The following is a 20384-nucleotide window of genomic DNA, read 5'->3' as shown; positions in this document are numbered from 1 at the left end:
GACACAACAGAGAATAAAAATGGTAAAACATTTCATTTTACATATTAAATAAGAAAATCAAATAAAGCAGAAATATAAAAACTCAAAATGTAAAAAATAAAGCCCTGTGGTGCTGGCATCGAAGGCAGAGAGAACATGAACAGGAAGCAGTGGCCCTAAAGGAGCCCCGGGGCCGGGGGGAGGGGGGGGTGGTTGAGAGCAGGGTGAACGCGGTCCTTACAGACAACGGCCTGAGCGTGCCGGGGGAAGAGCCGCCCAGACCCCAGTCCCTGCCACACGGGGAGAGGAGAGCTCTGCGCTGGTCATGCCCCGCACCCCTGGCCCCTGAAGCAGAACTGCCTCCTGTGGCCACCGAGGGCAGGTCTCGCACAAGGCAGACTCAGATGGCGTTTCTTCATTTCACGGGCTCTGCCTCATGACAGCCTCCAAATAACAGTAAGACACAGTCTTCAATCCAGCCTGGTCTAAGTTTCATTTTTGAACCTTTTACAGTCCACACGCTTTAAAGAATAGACTCCAGGGGCGCCCGGGGGGCTCAGTCGGTTCAGCATCTGACCTTAGCCCAGGTGAGAACCTCACAGCCCATGGGTTCGAGCCCCGTGTCGGGCTCTGTGCTGACAGCTCAGAGCCTGGAGCTGATTTGGATTTTGTCTCCCTCTCTCTCTGCCCCTACCCAGCTCATGCCTGCTCACTCGCTCGCTCTCAAAAATAAACACTAAAAAAAAAAAGAACAGACTTCAGATTTCAATACACAATGAATCTTACTGCCACATACAAACACTGAATAATTTCTCTTGATAACTTAAGTCATCAAGACATTCGTCCATCAAACCAACTGACTGAATGTTAGCATTTTCACCGACACCAGCAGATATTTGTTTTCTGTAAATGTTTGTTTGCTTCAAGTTTTATTTTTCTCTAAACACAGAGACCTGTATCTTAACAAAAGCAAACATTATTTTAAATGTTTATTTTTGAAAGACAGAACATGAGCAGCAAAGGAGCAGAGAGAGAGGTAGGGGGACAGAGGATCCAAGCAGGCTCTGAACTGTTAGCACAGAGCCCAACACGGGGCTCAAATTCACAAGCCGTGAGATCATGAACTGAGCCAAAGTCAGATGCTCAACTGAATGAGCCACCCAGGCACCCCCAAAAGCAAATTTTTAATGATTGTTTTAGATATACAGAAGACGGTTTAAAAGACAAAAATAAAGTTATTCTGTTTTGCACAGAGAGATTTAAAACACAAACGTGTTAGTCATTTCAAAGTCACACATGAGATTATTATCAGGTTATTAATAGGTTTTTAGGAATACTGAATTGATTCATAAAACGATAAACTTGGGTTTTTTTTTCCTTTATTTTACAAATGATCCCGTCAACATCAGCAGCCCCAGCAGCTGTTAAGATATTAAAATAAAGTAAAATAAACGAGGTCAGAACACGGCCACATCTGGGCCAGAGCCGCGGGCGCGGCCACAGAGGACAACACTGAGCGCTCAGAACCACAGGAACGTCCACCTATACAAAACCACGTGCTCACCCGCCAGGGCAACGGCAGAGCTGAGAGGCAGAGTGGATCGGGGCCAGGCCCCCTCTGGTTCTCACCAGGGTCTCCCTGTTCTCTGAGACACTCTTCAGCACTAAGAACTACCACACAATCTTTCTCCAGTATGACCTAGAATTAACTACTTTCCTTTTATCCTATTTGCTCAAGAGGCTGAAACAGCAAAGCTCACCGTCCGGTCCAGAGACCCGCCCCAGCTGCGCCCCCACCTGGCCCTGCCTGCAAACATCAGGGCTTAATGGGTGTGCTCTGTCCATTTTTCGTACTTTTCCATGCACATCCATAAATCCAAGAAAGCAGAAGTATTGCTCATGTGGGCCTTTGAAACCCAGAAAATTATCTACATCTCACATAACTTTGCTCACACTGTCGCTGAGACTTGTCCACAGAAAGGTCTAGTTGATTCCTTGAATCTGTGCCGTTCCGTTACAGTACGTTGATTATACAAATACACAAATGTTCCTACTGAGACACCGCAGGTAACATCGGGCCGTCTGGCCTCCTCCTGCTGCTGGCGTGCCCTCACGCAGGTGCGCCAAGAGGACCATCTGTGCTATGGGCTTCCACATGGCACCTCCACAGGGCCGTTCTGCACACACCACACACGCGCCCCCCACACACATGCACGACACACACGTGTGCACACACCACACATATGCACCACACACTGCACACACGTGTACGCACATGCATGCACACACCACACATGTGCACAGCACATACACATGCACATATGCATGGCACACATGTGCACACAAACCACAGTGCACCGCACACCACACATGTGCACCACACATGCATGCGCACACTGTACACGTGCACATGCACGACACGTGTGAGCACACATGTACACACCACACATATGCACAGCACACACATGCCACACATGCATGACACACGTGTGCACATCACACCGCGTGTGCAAGGCACACACGTACGCACACCACACACATGCACGCCACGCGCACACACCACATGTGCACATCACACACCATGCACCACACACGTGTGCACCCAGGCAGCGTGTGTCCCCCTCTCCAGGGTTCCTACCAACTGCTGACTCAGGGAAGACACGTCACTTTTTAACAATCTCAAGGATGTGATTCATTTTTAGTTTAATCTGACCAAAGACATCAGAATGCTTAACACACTTTTCTGACAAAGACCACCACACTTCGACCTACTTACACTCCCGTTCACAAGACGGGCTAACCTGTAACACAGCCTAGAGTTTACTCACTAGAAGCACAACTACTTTAGCTGTATGCTCTCTTTAGTGCCTTTTGTTAAAGGAACTAGGTGACAAAATATTTTATTTTTTTTTTAATGTTTGTTTATTTTTGAGAGACCGAGACAGAGCGCGAGCAGGGGAGGGGCAGAGAGAGAGGGAGACACAGAATCCAAACAGGCTCCAGGCTCTGAGCTGTCAGCAGAGAGCCCGACGTGGGGCCTGAACCCATGAACTGCGAGATCGTGACCTGAGCCAAAGTCGGACGCTTTACCCACTGAGCCCCTCCCCCGGCGCCCCTGAAATATTTTCAACTATAACATCACGAAACAGAGAATTCCTCTCTTGGTGAGAAAAGGAGTTAGAACATATGTAGTCTGAGCTATTATAACCCTGAACAGGAAAAGATTTCTAGAAGTATTCCATAAGCATATTCTTACAAGTAGCAATCACAATTCATTAATACCTATGGGCTTTAAGACAGATTATGAAATCATAAGGTTTAATGTCTTCTTGAAAATAATTTCAACCATTTCTAAGTTCTAAGAACCTAGTATTTTAAGAGTTGCTCTCTTGCCCGCCACGCTAGAAATACCCCAAGCGCTAAGACGGCGGCCCCCGCACGGCCCTGCCCCTGCACAGCAGGCGCCAGAATGGCCCTGCGGCCCAAGGAGGGAGGCAGGCTCCACAGGGGCACCTCCCGGTGGGTGGGAGCCGAGGTGCCCAGCATCTCAGGGCCTCGACCACACCCAGACCGCTCCTCTGGGAGCTCATCTCCTCTGCAGACTGGTCTTCCTGGCCAGCCCAGCAGCAGGGTTTGGCGTGTGAAACATGTTATCACTTTGTGCTCCAGATGTTGTCTGGGTTCAAACGATGGTGCCTCTGCTCTGCGCTCCCCGAGAGGGGCCAGGCCGCTTCCCCCGCAACAGCCGTGTGTGCAGGTGCATGCACATCTGCGAGGGTGCCGTTCCCGCGTCTCTGGGATGATCCCACAACGCCAGGCTGTCAGCCACCTGTCACTGGTGTTCATCTCTCCTGCCTGGGAGCCCGTCCTCAGGGGAAGGGCAACTCTGAAGCAGAAGGAAAATGGCAGACGTCACAGGACACGTCCTGTCACCAGTCAGACCCAGCCACATCCCGCGACCTTCTGCGGGAGCCGCCTCCTGCACCAGGTGCTTGGGGTGCACAGCCCTTCAGGGAAAACAGTCAGCAGGCATCAGAGCACTCCATCAAGGTGCCAGGCGACAAAAGGCAGCACCAGAAACTACCAGAAATGGCCCAGCTGCAGATGAGCAAAGTCACACAGCCACAGGGAGGATCAGTGCGTGCAGATACCACACACACACGCACACGACGTGTCAGGACACACGCTTAAGCACACGTGTACATTGTAAGCCGTTTCTGCAGCGAGCGTGCACGACATGTACGCAGAGGCCGGAGGAGAGGAAGAGGCCGCACACAGGCCGTGGCTCTGGACTGGTTCTGTGTGGAGGGCGGGCAAGCAGCGGGCACATCGGGAGGGCATGGGCACATATGTGCCAGGGCCCACGGCCTGAACCCTGGGGCAGCAGCCGCACGGCTGGAAGAGGAGGCTCCAGCAGGAACAGTGGCAACAAAATGTTGCCAGCAAAGCACCTGGCCAGACCCCTACCAGCAGGGCAGGCCCAGGAGCAAGGGGGCCCACACCCACCAGGCCACCAGAACCTGAAATGCCGGCAAAGGAGGCGTCACTGTAGCTATGCGGCGCCAGGAGCCCACGTGTTTGGTGCGGCCACGCACACACACCTCATGCCCTGGCTCCGACTCTAGAGCGCCTGCCCCAAACACAGGAACAAATGTGCACGCGAAGGCTCACACAGCATCAAAGCCATCGGCGAAGCCCTGGGAGCAACCCAACGGCTGTCACAGCAGACAACGTAGCCTTTGTTGTCTTGGACCGCATTGGGGCCTCTGGCCTTCAGGGCCCGTGGGCACAGGAGGCTGTGACTTCAGCACACCTTCTGGGGAAAACAGCTCTTTGAATCTTGCAGGTGTGACGACCGACTTGATGTGAGCACCAAGGCGCTTGTCCCCAGCTATCCGATCACAGACCAGCCGCAAGCCGCCATTAGGTAGGAGAGACCACCCTCCAGAGCCTCCTAACCAGGCAAAGACTTTCAGAGCAAATCCTCAGGTCTCCTCCACGAGGAAGGAGTGGCCGCCTCCAACCCCACTTCTTGCCTGTGTCCGGCCTGCCGGCCCCCTTGTCACAGGGACCGATCCCACAACAACGAACCTCCCTCCCACTCACCACACGTCTCCCGTAGGCTCTGCCTCTGGAGAAGTCTGCAGACACTGGCACCTGGAAATGGGCCACAGGTAGCAGCCAGAGGAGCAGAAGAGGCAGGTGAAGAAGCACGGGCAGCTCTGGAGGCTGAGACAGGAGCAGAGTCAAGGCCAGGACCCAGGGAACAGGAGTGCGCAAGACCCCAGTGTGAGGGGGCATCACAGCCAGAGCTTAGGCAGGAGCAGGCACGGGGAGCCTCACTTCAGGAAGGGTTCACTGGCCCCAGCCGAGGGCAGCAGGGTCACTGGGGCTCCCAAACTCTCAGCAGGTGGAGCTAGGAGCAGCTGGGAGGCAGCCCTGTAGGCGTGGCACATGCGGACAGGAAGCGGGACGGGCCCCTGCCCCCTCATGGCCCAGCCTCCACCAGGTCTGGCCATGGCCCTCCTTTTGACTCCCCATCCCTACCCCCAGCGAGAGCCAACTCCTGCCCTTCACGGTCCCTCCAGAGAGACAGGCTCTTGGGAACACACTGAGGCCACATTCCTGGACTCTTGGACAAGCCTGTGCCAGGGGTCTGGGCCTCACTCAGCATAACCCTGGCTGAGTCTCTGCCAAGCGCTCCTCGGGAAGCGCCCACAATGAAAGCGGGGTCAGACAACACAGTCTGACACCCATGGGCTCCCCAACTTCACGAACACCACTGCATAACCCAGAGTGAGCAGGTCCAGTCAGTACCACACCGCCCAAAATTAGCATCGGAGCTCCTGAGCCAGAAGCAAAGGTGGCCGTGCGTGGAACAGTCCCCACGGGTGAGCACAGCAGTTGGGCAGCCTGGTCCTACTCCCTTTGTGGCCGAAACAGCACCGGACTGCCTGTCCAACAGACAAACGGCTCCGTTTACGAAAAAGCACTTCTCTGGAAGGAGCAGGAGCCTGGCAGTGCTCAGCCTGTGTTCATAGGGTCAGAGCAGGGAGCACATTGCAGAGATGTGGCCGTGGGCCTCCTCATACCCAGAACATGCCAGAGGCGCAGGGGCAGGAGCCTGAGTGCCTGGGAGGCTGTGCTGGTCCCAGCAGAGGCGGGAGCAGAGGCAGGAGCCAGGAGCCTCGAACTACAGCAGTCCTAGCTGTGAGCGGAGCCAGGGACACGGCGGGCCAGACCACACCCAAGAACACGCAAAATCCTTGAACAGTGCAGGGAACTGGCACCAGGATATTCTAGAGACTCAAGAAGCTATTGTCTTCTCATCTCTCCAATGCAACCCCCATAAGGGCTCAAGCACAGATCAGGCAGCCCCTGATCACGGGAAGGGCCTGTGGGACCATCCAAACAATAAAGGGACTCAAAACAAACACCAGAACGAAAGGCTTCCACTGTTTCCAGGGGAGCAGAGACCACAGTGTTTTCACTACTATTTCTGCTTAGTCACTTTTACTAAAGACGTCACGCCTGTAAATCCTAAAATTCTAAGTGTCCAATTAGTTAGGCTGAAGCACCTTGCTCAAGCAACCTGTGAACGGTAAAAGCTATTGAACTAAAACCATCTGCAAACACTAAGTCCCTCAGCGGGGCCCTGTCCTTGGACAGGAAGGGAAAGAGGATGGGATCTACAGAAAAGCAGGACGCTGCCTACGACCTTCCAAACACAGAAACCCGGAGAGCACACATGGGCCCACAGCCCATCCAGGGAACAGTGGCCAGCGTGACGAGGGAGACCCACTGAGCCAGGAGAGGAGAGCCTCCATGAGCATCAAAAGGGGCCATCCTGATGCAAAAGAAGGAGCAGGGCCTGAGCCCACCACCCTAACCACATGGGCCGGGCCCACTGGGCCCCACGGGGAAGGACACAGCTGGACTCCTGTCCCGCTCGCCAGCAACAGATGGATGGGAAGGGGCTGGGACTTTCCCCCAAAGCTACAGCAGGAGCCAAGAGGTCACCGGTCAGGGCCTCGGCCTGGCGGAGGCTGAGTGGAGGTGGCAGCAGTAATCCAGCCACTCTGAGCACAGGACGCCACAGGTGGCCGGGTGTCACGCATCAACTTGGAAGGTACATGCCCTCTGGTCCAGCACTTCCACACCTAGTCTATCCCGGGAAATAGCCAGCGCGCTCATACACGTGGGCAGATGTTCATCACGGTAACACCAGGAGGGAGACCGTGGGACCCCAGAGCAGGGGGCAGTGGCCTGGACCTGTCCACCTCCATGTCCAGCCCTGAATCCCAATGAGCCACCGAACATACACACGTGGCTTCCTGATGGGGAAGACACGAACCCGGACGCACGTGAGGGAGGCACCGCCAGCCTTGGGCTGCCGCCCGGGTCCAGAGCAGACACCTGGAGGCTCATGGCACCCGTGAGGCAGAGGAAAGCACATGACCTGCATTCTCCACGTCCCCGAATTTCTGCAAACAGCGTGAGCCCACCACTGACAGGTGCCTGCAGGCTGTCGGCGGCCCCAGGCAGGAGCCCTCCCAAAGCAGGGGCCCCACACTTGACAGGGGCTTTCGTCCCACAGAAATTCACGAGTACACCAACCCTAACACTCTCATCCACAGAATTGTATTTGGAAAAGAGGCGCCTTACCTTTTCCAGGACTAAGGTTCTGGTCTATGAAGACCTTGAGTTCCCCGTTGGCTTCAATTAGACCGGCCTGCAGAGAGCAACAAGGACAGTAAATAGGGGGTCTAAGAGCGACAAATCTACAGTTCGTAACAAGCCGGGCTGTGTGAGGGAGGTGTAAAATACGGCATGAAAGAGACAGAATTGTCAGGAGCCCATACAGGGAACTTCGAAGCTTAACCCTTGTGACGTTAATGAGATACAGCTTTTGTACATTAAGTCAACACACGCATTTAAGGGGCAGTGCCTGCGGCTAGTGGAGGCGCACCTCGGGTGAGCGTAAAATTCATCTGACCACCTGTCGTGAGAGCAGACGGGCGATCCAACCTGAGAACAGGGCTTCCTCAGAGCCCCGGATGCGGCAGCTCTGCCGGAAATCGGGGGATGCACCTCTGTGTACAGGAGTGTGGGCCAGGGCCAGGCAGCATACGAGGTCCACCCGGCACCCCCATGTCCTGAGCAGGGTGACCACGCACAGGGCCCACTGACCACGCAGCTCACTGGGGCACCAGGCAAGTGACATCACTCCCCAAGGTGTGCAAACGCACCTGAGCCACTACAGGGAGCCATGTCTGGGACTGACCCCTGACACGCGTCCTGCATCCGCTTTCCCTGGGTTTTCATGGGAAGAATCAGGGCTCACATGAGCTCATCACGGGCACCGCAGACCATCGGCGTCTAGACGTCCGTACCCGAGTCTGTCCTCACCAAACATCGAAGATGTGCCTGCTGCACACCAAACCAGGGCAGACGGTCTTGATACACTGAGCCTCACCAGACACCAGCCCTGCCACACGCACACTCACACCAGTGCACACCATCCGCATGTGGTCACTCACACATACACATGCATGCATACACGTCCTACACCCATACGTGTGCACACATGTGCATAAACACACACACACACACGTGTACACAAGCCACATCGCAGGTCAACCAATCCCGGCAGACAAGCCTCCTCTGCCTCCTGCCCAGGCCTCTGACCACCAGCGACCCGGGCAGTGGGATTCCTGGCCCAGCGGGAGCACCGGCTGAGGACGCCCCAGTGTTCAGGGACTCACGCCTGTGTGTACACAGCAATCTCACACACATCCACACGAGCCACGTACTCACAGACGCTCACATGTCTGTGCGGTGTGCCTGGACTTTCCTCACAGGTGTGTAAGCGCAGGCCAGGCCGCCCGTGAAGGGATACAAGTGCACTTTCCAGCATCGTCCTGTCTGTCCAGGAACCCAGGGCATCTGCGGCCCCTTCCCACCCCAGGAGGAGCCTCAGGTTGGCAGCACGTACGGGCAGCAACAAGCTGGACTGCAGACAGGCAAGGCTCGCCTGAGCCTGGCACGGGAGAAGCCGCATGTCAGGCCCTGCGGTGTTGCAGGGATGGGTTCCCTCTCTCCACGTGGTGCACAGAGAACCAAATGCGCCCAAAATGCACAAATCCACACACGGAACCCGAGACGGAAGTCAGGCCCGTGCCAACACCACATGGGCCACGTTTCCTGGACTCTCCAAAACTCCACCTTCCCACAGAAGCGGAGGGAGCCAAGCACATGCCCACAAGGATGGCAGCAGATTGAGGCCGGGCTGGGCTAGAGGACTGCTGGCCAGGAGCCGCCAGACTCAATGGCACGACTCTCTCTGGGCCAGGAAGCCTGCACCAGGCTGGTCCCAGCAAACAGGCTCAGGGTGCCCCAGAGACACGGGACACCAGCTGCCACAGAATTGAGGACACAGCCATGGCAAGAGAGTGCCTCAGGGCCCCCATACACCTGTCAGACGGCCCCAGGCTCCCAGCACATCATTGGTGCTGCCGGCTCCTTGATCCCACAGACAGCGGCCCTGGGCTCCATGTCCACTGTCCTGTAGCAGAGTGGACGGGTGGCTGGACTCCTGAGCTAGCAGCCATGGAGCCCCAAGATCACACAGGGCCTGTCATTGCCCTCATGGGTCTGCCTGGGTGGGACCCAGCGTTGCCCAACCTGGGGCCACTGCCCGTGCTGCTCCAGCTCGGCGGTCACGGGCCACTCATGGGAAACCCCCTCCCGCAGAGGGAGCACTCATAGTCCACACATCAGTGGCACAGCCCCAGCAACCCCTCACAATGTGGAAGGAAGGGAACCAGGCCAGGAAGCCCCCTCTGGAGGCTGGTCTAGTCTGGAGGAGGTCTAGTCCAACTCAAGTGATCAGACTAGCCCATCCTCTCCAGAGCCAAAGGGCTTCGTCCTCCCTGGCCACACGCAACCCACCATGGCCACCGGATGAGTGGCCTGGGCGGCGAGCAGGTCAGCCCAGCCCTTTCCGGATAAGTCTGGAAACAGACGAAGAGGCCAGTCCCTTCTTGCCGGTCTCAGGGTCACAATCCAAAGCTGGGGAGTCACTGGAGAACACAGAGAGCAGAAGACAGAGGCAGACAGCCGGCTGACACAGAGGAGAGGCTGGAGCGAGCCACAGGTGCACCCAGTGGTATCACGTCTGCTCCCGGACACCCTCCCAGCCACGGGGAGGACGCTGATGGAAGTTCCGCATACTCATGCTCTGTAAGGCCTCGTTTCTGTCGCTCAAAAGAACCTCATGTAGAAAGGGGGCTGGAGTCTTCAACAGGCTCCTCCCACCCACCACCCATGCAGCCCCAGTCTAGCCCCGTGGGAGTCCCACAATGCGTGGCGGCCCAGCACCGAGGGGCTGCAACGTCCGGAGCAGGCTGCCCGGCAGTGCTTGCCACCCCCCTCCCCACGACACCACCTGGGAGCGTGAGGGCACCACCTCTGACAGGACTGTCTTCCCATACCCACCCTGTTCCCAAGCCTGATTTCCAGTTCGGAGCGTAAACCTGAGGGCAGTTAACTGTGACATAGGAAGAAGCCAGCTGGCGGCTGGCAGCTCGTTGACGCCCACTGTCCGTATGCGGGACCGTGACTAGGTACCCCACAGCAAGTCTCATGGGCACAGGAATTCTATCTCGCAACACAACGTGTGTCGGAATCACAGGTGGCGCAAGCTCGGTTTTCACGAAGGAAATTAGAAAGCTGGGGCTGGGAAGTCAGGCTTTGGAGAGAGTGGGGGCCTGCCTTCCTGCCATCCTCTCCTCCTCAGGGGCTGCCGGACACACTGCCACCCAGCCACGCCCAAATTCCAAAACATGGAAACCATTCGGGAGGATAAAGGGTTACTGTCGCTTTAACCCCTGAACTCTAAGGTCATTGTTCTGCAGTGAGAGAGTGGTGACCGATTTTTCTCTAGAACATAAAAAGTCCTTCTTTTCATCTGGGAAGCCACTGAATGTATTTTTGAAGCATACTTTAACAGCTGCATGCAGATTTGGCCCAAATTTCCTGGAGCCACATGACTGACTGCCAATGACCAAAGACAATCGGTCAGGACCAAAATGACGCATCTAGGGTTCCTGACCTCGAAGGCCGACAGCAGTGCTCCATAAGTCCCCCTGGAAGGAGCTAGAGCTCTGGGGGCACGCAGGCAAGGCAGCTGCGGAAAAGCGGCCACCCGGCCAGCAGAGGCCTGGCAGCCAGCGATACCAGAGCAGGACAGACTCTCGAGGTCAACCAGCTTCCACATACAACTGACCTAAACCGGTTCCAGAGCTGGTTTATCCTGCCCTACTGTGCAGACACAGCCCCCAAATCAAGCCTGAGTCCAGGCCACACCCAGCTCGTCCCCCCAACCGTGCTCTCTGTAAACGTGATGGAACTCGTTTCAGAGCCTGATGACCAACTCAGAGAGACACACTTGTCTGGTCCAGCTGCGTGTGTCCACCTCGTCTGAGGCGCAGGGGCCAGCATGGCACTGGGCGGCACTGGGCAGAAGCACGTGGACAGCATGGAGTTCAGGAGAGAAGCAGGTCTGTCTGAACCACACAAACTTATTCAGGGGCATATAGGAAGGTCACTGGCGCTGTCACCCATAACCCCATCCACCCCCGGGGTCCCAGCCTCAGCCCTCCCACAATGGAGCTTTTCTAAAACACCACCCTTCGTGGGTGTGAACCCCAAGGGACACTGAACACCCTAAAGAGACGTCTCTGGATGACAGTGACAAGCAGCACAGCAGGGGATTACTGCCCCAGGTGCTGCCCTGCCTTGTGGCCAGCGCTACAACACCTGGCCCACCAGCATCCACCCGCGGCCACGCCCACTCGAAGCTCTGCTCCCTCCCCTCCCAGATGCCAGCCCTAGGCCCTTGTGGGACCCCAGGCAAGTCCCCACAAGCCGCATGAGGAGAGGAGTGCCAGCCCACCTCACTCGCAGCCTCACAAAGGGCAAACCTTTAAACACCTGCAGCCGGTGACCCACCATCTCCGTCTGCCTGGGACCACGGGGTTCTGGGAAGCCCCTGGGGCACAGGACTGCCAGGGCTCAAGGCAGGAAACCCTAGGCCAGCTGCAAGGTAGCCCTCGTGACTCAGCAACACCTCCACAGAGCCGCCCACCGGTGCTGGTATATGAGCCTGACAGGTGCAGACCAGGCACACGGTCCACTCTGTGCATGAAGTGAGACCCCCGTCTGAGTACGAGCTTAAAGCGAGCTCAGATCACACGGGACGGAGTCCGTCAACACTGACATTTGTGTTAAATTTGCAGTGGACCCTGGAAATGGTCCCCTGTGATGGAGTTTGCTCTTTCCCACTTTGTAATCTTACACTTGCTTCTTGTCTGCGTGGGCTCAAGAGCCCGTGGCCCCAAGAGCCTGTGGCCCTGTGAAGAGGGACAGGCCCCGAGGCTGGGCACACGCAGCAGGCCTGAGCACATGGACCACGCCGAGGTGCTCACCAACTTCCCTTGGAGCCCAGGGACCCCCGGGGCACCCTGCTCCTGGCTCCTGCAGTTCTTTAGGGAGGAAAGTCTGAGGCCACACAGCACAGAACCGCCGGGAGCACAGGGAAACACTAACGTGTTCGTTACAGCCTCCTTGCGATTTTCTAACACCATCCCGTCCTCAGGGGCTTTACAGTCAACACCACAAGACCTTAGTTTACAACCACAAACTGGGACCCAGGAAAACATTACCACACCACCCACGCCCCTTCCGTCTTGTGCCTGGGGCAAAGCCCGCAGGGACACCGGGACCAGCACCGGAACCAGGCTGCTGGGATGCTGTAAACAGTATTCCTGTACTGCACGTAGTTTTAAGTTAAGTGCACAGAACTCCTTCCCTTGCACGCTCTTTATACTTAAGATGCAAACCTCCCTCCAGGAAGAAACACCAAGACGCTGAACGAATGAACATGTAAACCAACAGCGAAGGCACTCATTTGTCACAACTAACCTGAGTTTTTCTTACAACACTCGTTACTCAGCTTTTTGGGTTTGTACTTAAGGTAAGTAAACCCAGTTACTGTGTATTTTCCAACGTTGGATCCACTCAAAGCAGTAAAACTCAGCTGCTACACAGGAAGCTGAGCCAATTAGACGTGGACACTGAAACACCAACTAGGTTCTTTACTTACCAAACCAAAGTAGTAATGACCACATTCCAGCTTCACACATGCCACCCATCTCTGCCCTGCGTCCCTCACAAGCCGCGGAGGGCGTGGCCGGGACCCCCCACTCCTGCTGCACACCCTGACACCCTGATCCCCCTCCTTCTCTCTCTAGAACACCCTCCCCAAGACCCCTCTGATCACCGCAGGATACAGGGCGGACCCCTCGGCAGGACAGACACCCAGGGCCGAGGGCCCGCCCACAACCTTTGAGGGGCCCATCAGAGGCACTGCCCCGGCCACTCAGGGCAGGGGGGAGGGTGGGCCAGCCGCTGGGAGACCACCACCACTCTGGTGGCTGCCTGCTTTCTATACAAGTCCTACCTTGCCGCCCCCATGGGCCCACTAGAACAGAAACGCCAGTGAGGGCAGGACACGTGCCTGGAAAGAAAACCAGAGCCACGTCCAGACCGAAGCAGCTCCCGGCCCGGGGACAGCTGAAGAGTGCCCAGTGGCACCAAAGCAGCCACAGTCAGTACCAAACAAAGGGCAAGCCTGTGCTCCAATGAAACTGTACCTACTCGGAGAGGCAGTGGGCCAGCAATTCCGCCGATTCAGACAGACACAAAAATCAGCAAGACAAGGCCGGGGAAAGGGCAAAGGGCAGGGGCCTCAGGCAGCAGAGGAAGGACCCGGAGACCCAGGAAAGCAACCACAGGCCCGGCTCCCTAACGACAGTTACACAAAACAGCAGCATGTGTGATCAGCCAGGCACCTGGGGGGAGTCCAAAGGAACCTTTGTTCGCGCCTCGGCAACCCTCCTGACCTTTCCCATCACAGCGGCCCCTTCTGAGTCCCCACACGCACCGGGAGCCGGCGTCCTGACCGCAGCAGCACATCTGGGCCTGCGGGGGCACCAAGTGTATCGTGGCTGCTGGCTGGCACCTGCCTCGAACAGGCGAGACGAAGGGATGGGAAGAACGGTGAGGCCCAGCTCTTCCGTGCCCACAGGGACCCGGTATAACCACTCGAGGCGGAGCCCTTGCAGAGCAGCCATACAAACAGCACCTACCTGGGAGGCAACCCCGACCACCCACCACGGAAGCACACAGGGCCTCGCCGAGGGGGAGAGTGCACCGGCACCCACCAGAAGACATCAGCTCTGCAAGCATACCGTGTAACAGAGCGCTCATCAATACCGTGAGCTGCAAGGGTGATCTAAGGTAGGAGCGGAGTCCAGACATACTTTGAAGGCCTGGCCCCTCACCCCATCCTGTGGCTCCTGCAGAGACCCTCCCTTGACTCCAGAGCAAACGGACGCCAGGCCCCAGGGGCCCCAAGGACATAGCCTGTGGGCACGCCCAGCACGGTAGGTGAGGGGGCACTTCACGGCCCCACCCAATTCCCTCCCCCTGAGCATGGCCTGCCCTGGTGACCGGATCTGCACAGGCCACATCTGGTCTCAGGAGCCGGAGGCTGGGGTCCGGCTGGCTCGTCTCTCTCCCTGTGTGTGCATGGACCTCGCTCCAGCCCCTCCCTCCCGCGCTCTGGCAATGGAAGCTACCTGGCAGAGGGCCCACGAGGCCAGAGCTGGGGGCAATCTCCGGCCAACAGCCCAGAAGTGAACAAAGCCCACCAAGGACCAGGTGAGTGAGTGGACATGGTCCTGCCACAGGGACCTGGGGGTACGTGTTGGCGTGTGACACTCTCAGGTCCTGGGCTGCGAGCCAGCACAGCTGCAGCCAAACTCGCAAGCCACGGAAGCCGTGGGTAACAAAACCACGGTCCCAGGCCACTGTTCTGGGCAGCCCGTGATGACACCGAGTGGGGCACTTTCCCGCCTTACCCACCCGCCACAGAGAGGGCACCACGGTGACACCACAAAGCCATCGGAGGTGGCATGTTACACAAACGTGTCTCAGGTAGAGCTACGGTTCGTCACATAAAAACCAGTTCCAAGTAGCCGCGCGGACAAGAGAACCAGGTAGAAACGATCTAAGAAGGAGTGCTAGGTCGGGCAGTGGAAGAACAGGGCTTCGGATGGCGCCTCTGCCTCCACCTGACCCACGGGCCGACACCAGGGCACCAGCGCTCCCAGCAGGGAGGGTGCTGCCGAGCCACAACATCACCCACACCGTGGCACCGCTGTGAGGGCCCACCAGCCAGCATAGTGGTAGCAGTTCTGCTGTGAAGGCAGGTTCCGGAAACAACCTAAAAGCCCATCAGCAGGCCTACATAAACAAGGGCACATCCAACCCACCAGCTCTACACTGACACAAACCTTCGGAATTCCAGCTGCTAGCTCTCTGACGATACTAACAAACGATTATTCGCTATTTGGGGCATTTTAGAGAGTTCTCATCTTTCAGAGATAACACTAGAATAATGAATGACAGGACAACATGTTTGTAACCAGCTTCACAACCACCCAGCGGGCGGACAAGTGTGCACAGCCAGCCAGCCAGCTGTCACTCAGGATAGTGACAGGGTGCAAGGCGTCACCACCACATCCTCTCTGCCTGCACTTGCATTCGTCTCAAATGTCCCACCAAAGTGTCTTCAGAGGGACACCTGGGCGCTCAGTCCATTAAGCATCCAACTCTTGATTTCGACTCAGGTCGTGATCCCAGGGTCGTGGGATTGGGCCTCCACGCCGAGCGTGGAGTCTGCTTAAGATTCTCTCTCCCCTCTGCTCCTCCCCAACTCGTGCGGCAAGTGCATCCTCCCTCTCCCTCCCTCCCTCTCCCTCCCTCTCCCTCCTTCCTCTCTCAAAAAAAAACAGTGTCTTTGTAATGATCTATGTTTACAGTTACCAGTGTGTTTAGGGCCAAGTTGTGGAGTAAAAGAGCGGAGAACAGTGTGGGAGTCCTTTCACGTAAAGCTGTGTGACAGATGTGCACGTTCAAACACAGGTACCTAGAGAGTCAACTCCAAAATCACCAGCAGATTCGTAGTAGAATCACCTGGACTATGATTTTCAACAACTGTCAGCTTTCTAACATTTGAATTTTTTTTTTAATTTATTTATTTTTTGAGAGAGAGCAAGGGAAGAGCAGAGAGAGAGACAGACAGACAGAATCCCAAGCAGGCTCCACACTGTCAGTGCAGAGCCCGATGTGAGGCTCAAACTCATGATCTGTGAGATCGTGACCTGAGCCAAAATCAGGAGTCAGACAATCAAGTTACTGAGCCAGCCACACACCCCTGACATTTGAATTCTTAATGAAAGACTGTGTTCTGTAAGTGGATATGCATAAGGCTACTGTCATTTTCTAAACAAAGGACACAAAACCGCAGGACAATGAGATCTAGACATGACAAGGGATAGGTAAGGACACAGGCTAGGCCACACGTCTGAGGTCAGGACCCCGAGGGGCAACCACAGAAAAGAAACCAAGACGGCAGCAGGAGCGAATGGAGAAGAGGTCCACATCCACAGACTGGACAGAACAGGACACAAGGTCACAGAGCGCTGGCCCTGAGCCACAGGCAGGGCAGTGGCAGCTGGAGAACAGAGAGCACATCTGCGGAGGAAACGCACACTCACACCAAGAGTGCACACTCCAGGGAGCAGCCACGGGAGACGCACATCCTCAGGAGAGAGTCCACCAGTGAGGGGTGATGCAGGAGGCAGGAGTCAAATTTGCAACTCCCAACAGCTAGGGTGGAGGGGGGCAAGGGGGTATGGCAGATGGAGCAGTATTGCCACCAGGATCTGAAATTAAGGTGAGAACTTGGCTTTCTCTGTCAGGGGCCACGACCCCACAAGTGATACACAAGTTACAGCTGTCCTTGCTGCCCCGCCCCCTCCCAGGTGGGCCTCTCCCGCGCTCTCGTTACCTGCACTCGAGGATGTCTCTCCCAGTGCAGAAATGCCCGCACTCTCTGGCTCCCGTGAGCGCCACCAGAGATGCTGGCAGAAATCAGCGTCCCACCCACCTCTGCCTGACCCCACCACCGCTCCAAACCAGAATGTCAACTGAGTGCAGAATCGTGGCACTACCACCCAGCCCACTGCTGGGTTTCTCCCTGAATCATCTCCTTCGCTCCCCGCGGTCACAGCCCTTCTTAGACAGACGCAGCGGGAACCACAACATCGGCTTTCTTCCGTATCTGCACTCTACACTTCACCCTCTGCCTTTTTGCCAGAGAAACGTCAAATTTATTCTTGGGCACACACAAACAAATGCGAGATTGCCTGGAAGACAATGTAACATGACTCCAACACAATTTTTAAATATTTGCCTCCACCTGCTTTCTGGTGTTTCTACAGCAGGTCTACGCTGAGGTAGCTCTGGGTGGTGCGTACTGCATTTTCACACCTGCTGAGTGGTGGCGGGAGACCGTTCTGGGCCTGACGGGGACACTAATAGCAGGCTGGGATGTGATTTATCAGTAAGTTATTGCCCAGGAGAACAGGATTCTGCCTTATGTATAATAGCAAAGTCTGACCCAACCAGATGGCCACACCAAGAGCTTTTCTCCTTAACCAAAGTCCCTGCTATTTAACTCCCCCACACCCACCCTCCGGACGGCCGTGTCCCAGCCTCAGCCCCGTGAAGGGGGAGCCCCCAGAGTCGGGGACTCATCCACCCAGGACCAATTCCTGCTGCCCACCTCCCACTCCACTTGTCCAAACCGTGGTCGGGGCAAGCTGGAGGAGGCAGGGAGCCGTCAGCAGAGAGACGGGGACCAAGGTCAGGAGCTAAAACACACCAAGGGACCCTGGGCGCTCAACAGTAAAGGAGCACCCCCAGACACCCCGTCTCTGGGAGCCTGCCGACCCCCTGCACCCCAACTCATTCCCAAGCTCAGGCCCTAAGGAGGAGCCGGTCCCCTCAGCCACACTAGGAGTGGGGTTCTCCCCGGAGCTCTGGTTAGAACAGAAGTGTGTGTGCGAACGGAGGAGAGACCCAGGCCCTCGGTGAGCTCCCAAGTCCTTCAGAGCCACAGGCCTGTTCTCAGGACCCACCCGGTGCTGCCAGGCTGGACCACACGTACGATGTGGCTGGCACTTCCACCTTCACTGCCCTGAGAGGACGGTACGCTTGTCACCTTCGTTCCGCAGATGAGTCCCCAACCCCCAGAGAAGACTCTGCCTGAGGCTGCCCCACAAGCACGAGGGAGAGCTGGGCTCAGAGCACACAGCGCGGATCCACTCGGAATCGCTGCTGTGTCTGTCCCGACACGGAAACCAGTTCCAGGAAATACCCATGGTCCCGTGGCTTCACGTGCACTCGGACACACCTGCCATCCCATGGAAAGCAGAGGACTAACACAGCCAGAGGTGGAGACGTTTTCTGTTCATAGAGTAGCCTTATTTTATTGGCTAATTTAAAAATTAACAACACACCGATCTGACTTCTCTTCTGGAAAAATTATTACTTTCTCCCTTTCAGAAAGAACCCAACTTTCCTTTTAACAAAAACCAAGTCACAGAGGCCAGGAGCTCGAACAAGTACCACTGTCCTTCACAACCTCCAAGGGCCCAGGTGGGCTGCAGCCGCAGGGATGGACAGACAGGACAGCCCCATCCCCTACCACCAGCCTTTTCCTTCCCAGGGGAAGGAGAGCTCAAAAACAGAGTGAGCACCGTTTCTCGGACCACCGTCCACACGCGAGCCATACACAGTGACCCAGGATGCACGAGAGGTCAGAGTGTCCAGGATCCAAGAAACTGACCTGCACACTCACCAAATGCTCAACCCTCCTGCCCCCAGAGTGAGACGTGGTCATGCAGCTCCATGAGGGCCACTGTCCAATGTGTCAAGGGAAGAGGGGGCACATCCACAGGAGGGAGGCACCCCAGGAGCCTCCACTTCCGGCTGGGAGGTGCTCTGCTGGCACCTAGGTCTACAGGCCAGGCTTTCAAAGCTCTCTGCGGTTGCAAAACCCCATGACATTGTTTAATTCTGTGACTTCCCTTCTGCTGGAGCTGTGCTTGTGCTGGGGGAGGGCACACCAAGGGCACCCTGAAATAAGGATGAGACACCTCATAACCCATAGCTATCCTAACTCATGGACTACTTTCTCAGATGACATTAAGGCAAATATCTGTCTTTTATAAGCTGCACATCATTCCTAACACGGCACCTGAATTTTAAAAAAAGAACATGTTTCAGAACTGATACTGATGAAGGAACAATAAACACCTTCTAGACGAGTTGGCTTAATTTCGAAGTGCACCAGATCAAAGCCATGGCCATGTATGACTTCATGACTGAGGCCCACACTCAGCCTTGGAGCAAATTTGCAGACCAGGATTGAGGTCCTGTCAATACAGGTAGAATAAGATATTTTTCACTCAAATCCTCACTTTTCTGAAAAGCAAGTAAAACAAGAGAAACATAAGACCCCTTCAAGGTAATCCCAGTTATTAACACTTCCCAGCAGAGGAAGGAAGACATTGTGTAAGGCTGAAAAGATCTAGTGGGCTATACTTACGCTGCACAGTCATGTGCCCAGGAAGTTACAAGAGTACTGACCACTAGCCTCAACTTGGGCCTCAGAGAGTCCTGGTGATCTCACTGAATGAGGATGAACATATACACACTCACCAATCAAATGCAGGAAACTCGCTTAAACTACCTAAGAACTGTCTGTACCTAACGTTAAAATTCAAACTGCAAATTCAAGGTGTATTTCCTGTACGTTTATGTCGAAATCGTTTTATATTCACAACGCTTACTAAAACGACAAAAGCAAACCTAATGTTAACATTCTGCCATGAAATCACCAACGAAGGCTGAACATCGTTAATTTATACAACGCGGATACAAGTCAACAGGAAATAAACACCAGGACAGAAAGCGAACACAGGAGATGCTTTTCAACTCACAAAGTAACATGTTCTAAAAGGAAAAGATTCAACTTCTATATCCAGAAATGCAATCTAAAAACACAATTTAAAATTTTACCTGCAAATGGACCAAGTTTTGTGGGCTTTTAAATTGTGATCCAACTGAATTTCAAAAAGGGGTCGTTACAATGAGTTCCCCCCACAATGCGGTAAAAGTATAAACTGGCACAATCATTCTGACAAGTTACCTGACATCTCAAAGACACAGCACATGTATCTGCCTGCCCGCATCCATTCATGCCCGCCTATGCCCACCCGCCTGTGTCCACACACGCTCGCCCATGCCCACACATGCCCGTGCCCGCCCACACCCGTGCACACACTCGCCTGCACACACTCAAGCGTGTGCCCGCGCAGTTGCACGTCCAAGAACTCCTCCCTGGACATTATGATGGACCCACACAATGT

The 20384-nt window shown here is 55.5% G+C and overlaps 1 protein-coding gene across 4 annotated transcripts in view; it reads right to left on the bottom strand.

Moving 5' to 3' along the window:
* Positions 1-20384, bottom strand: part of TFDP1 (transcription factor Dp-1) — a 40187-nt gene that overhangs the window by 13224 nt on the left and 6579 nt on the right. For all 4 annotated transcript variants that reach the window (XM_023253524.2, XM_023253517.2, XM_023253531.2 and 1 more), the window contains exon 3: positions 7645-7711. In XM_023253524.2, the coding sequence (XP_023109292.1) occupies positions 7645-7711 (67 nt within the window). The remainder of the gene's footprint in view (positions 1-7644; positions 7712-20384) is intronic.

This window comes from Felis catus, chromosome A1 (genome assembly GCF_018350175.1).
Source record: "Felis catus isolate Fca126 chromosome A1, F.catus_Fca126_mat1.0, whole genome shotgun sequence".
Classification (NCBI taxonomy): domain Eukaryota; kingdom Metazoa; phylum Chordata; class Mammalia; order Carnivora; family Felidae; genus Felis; species Felis catus.
This window is presented reverse-complemented; position numbering and strand designations above follow the sequence as displayed.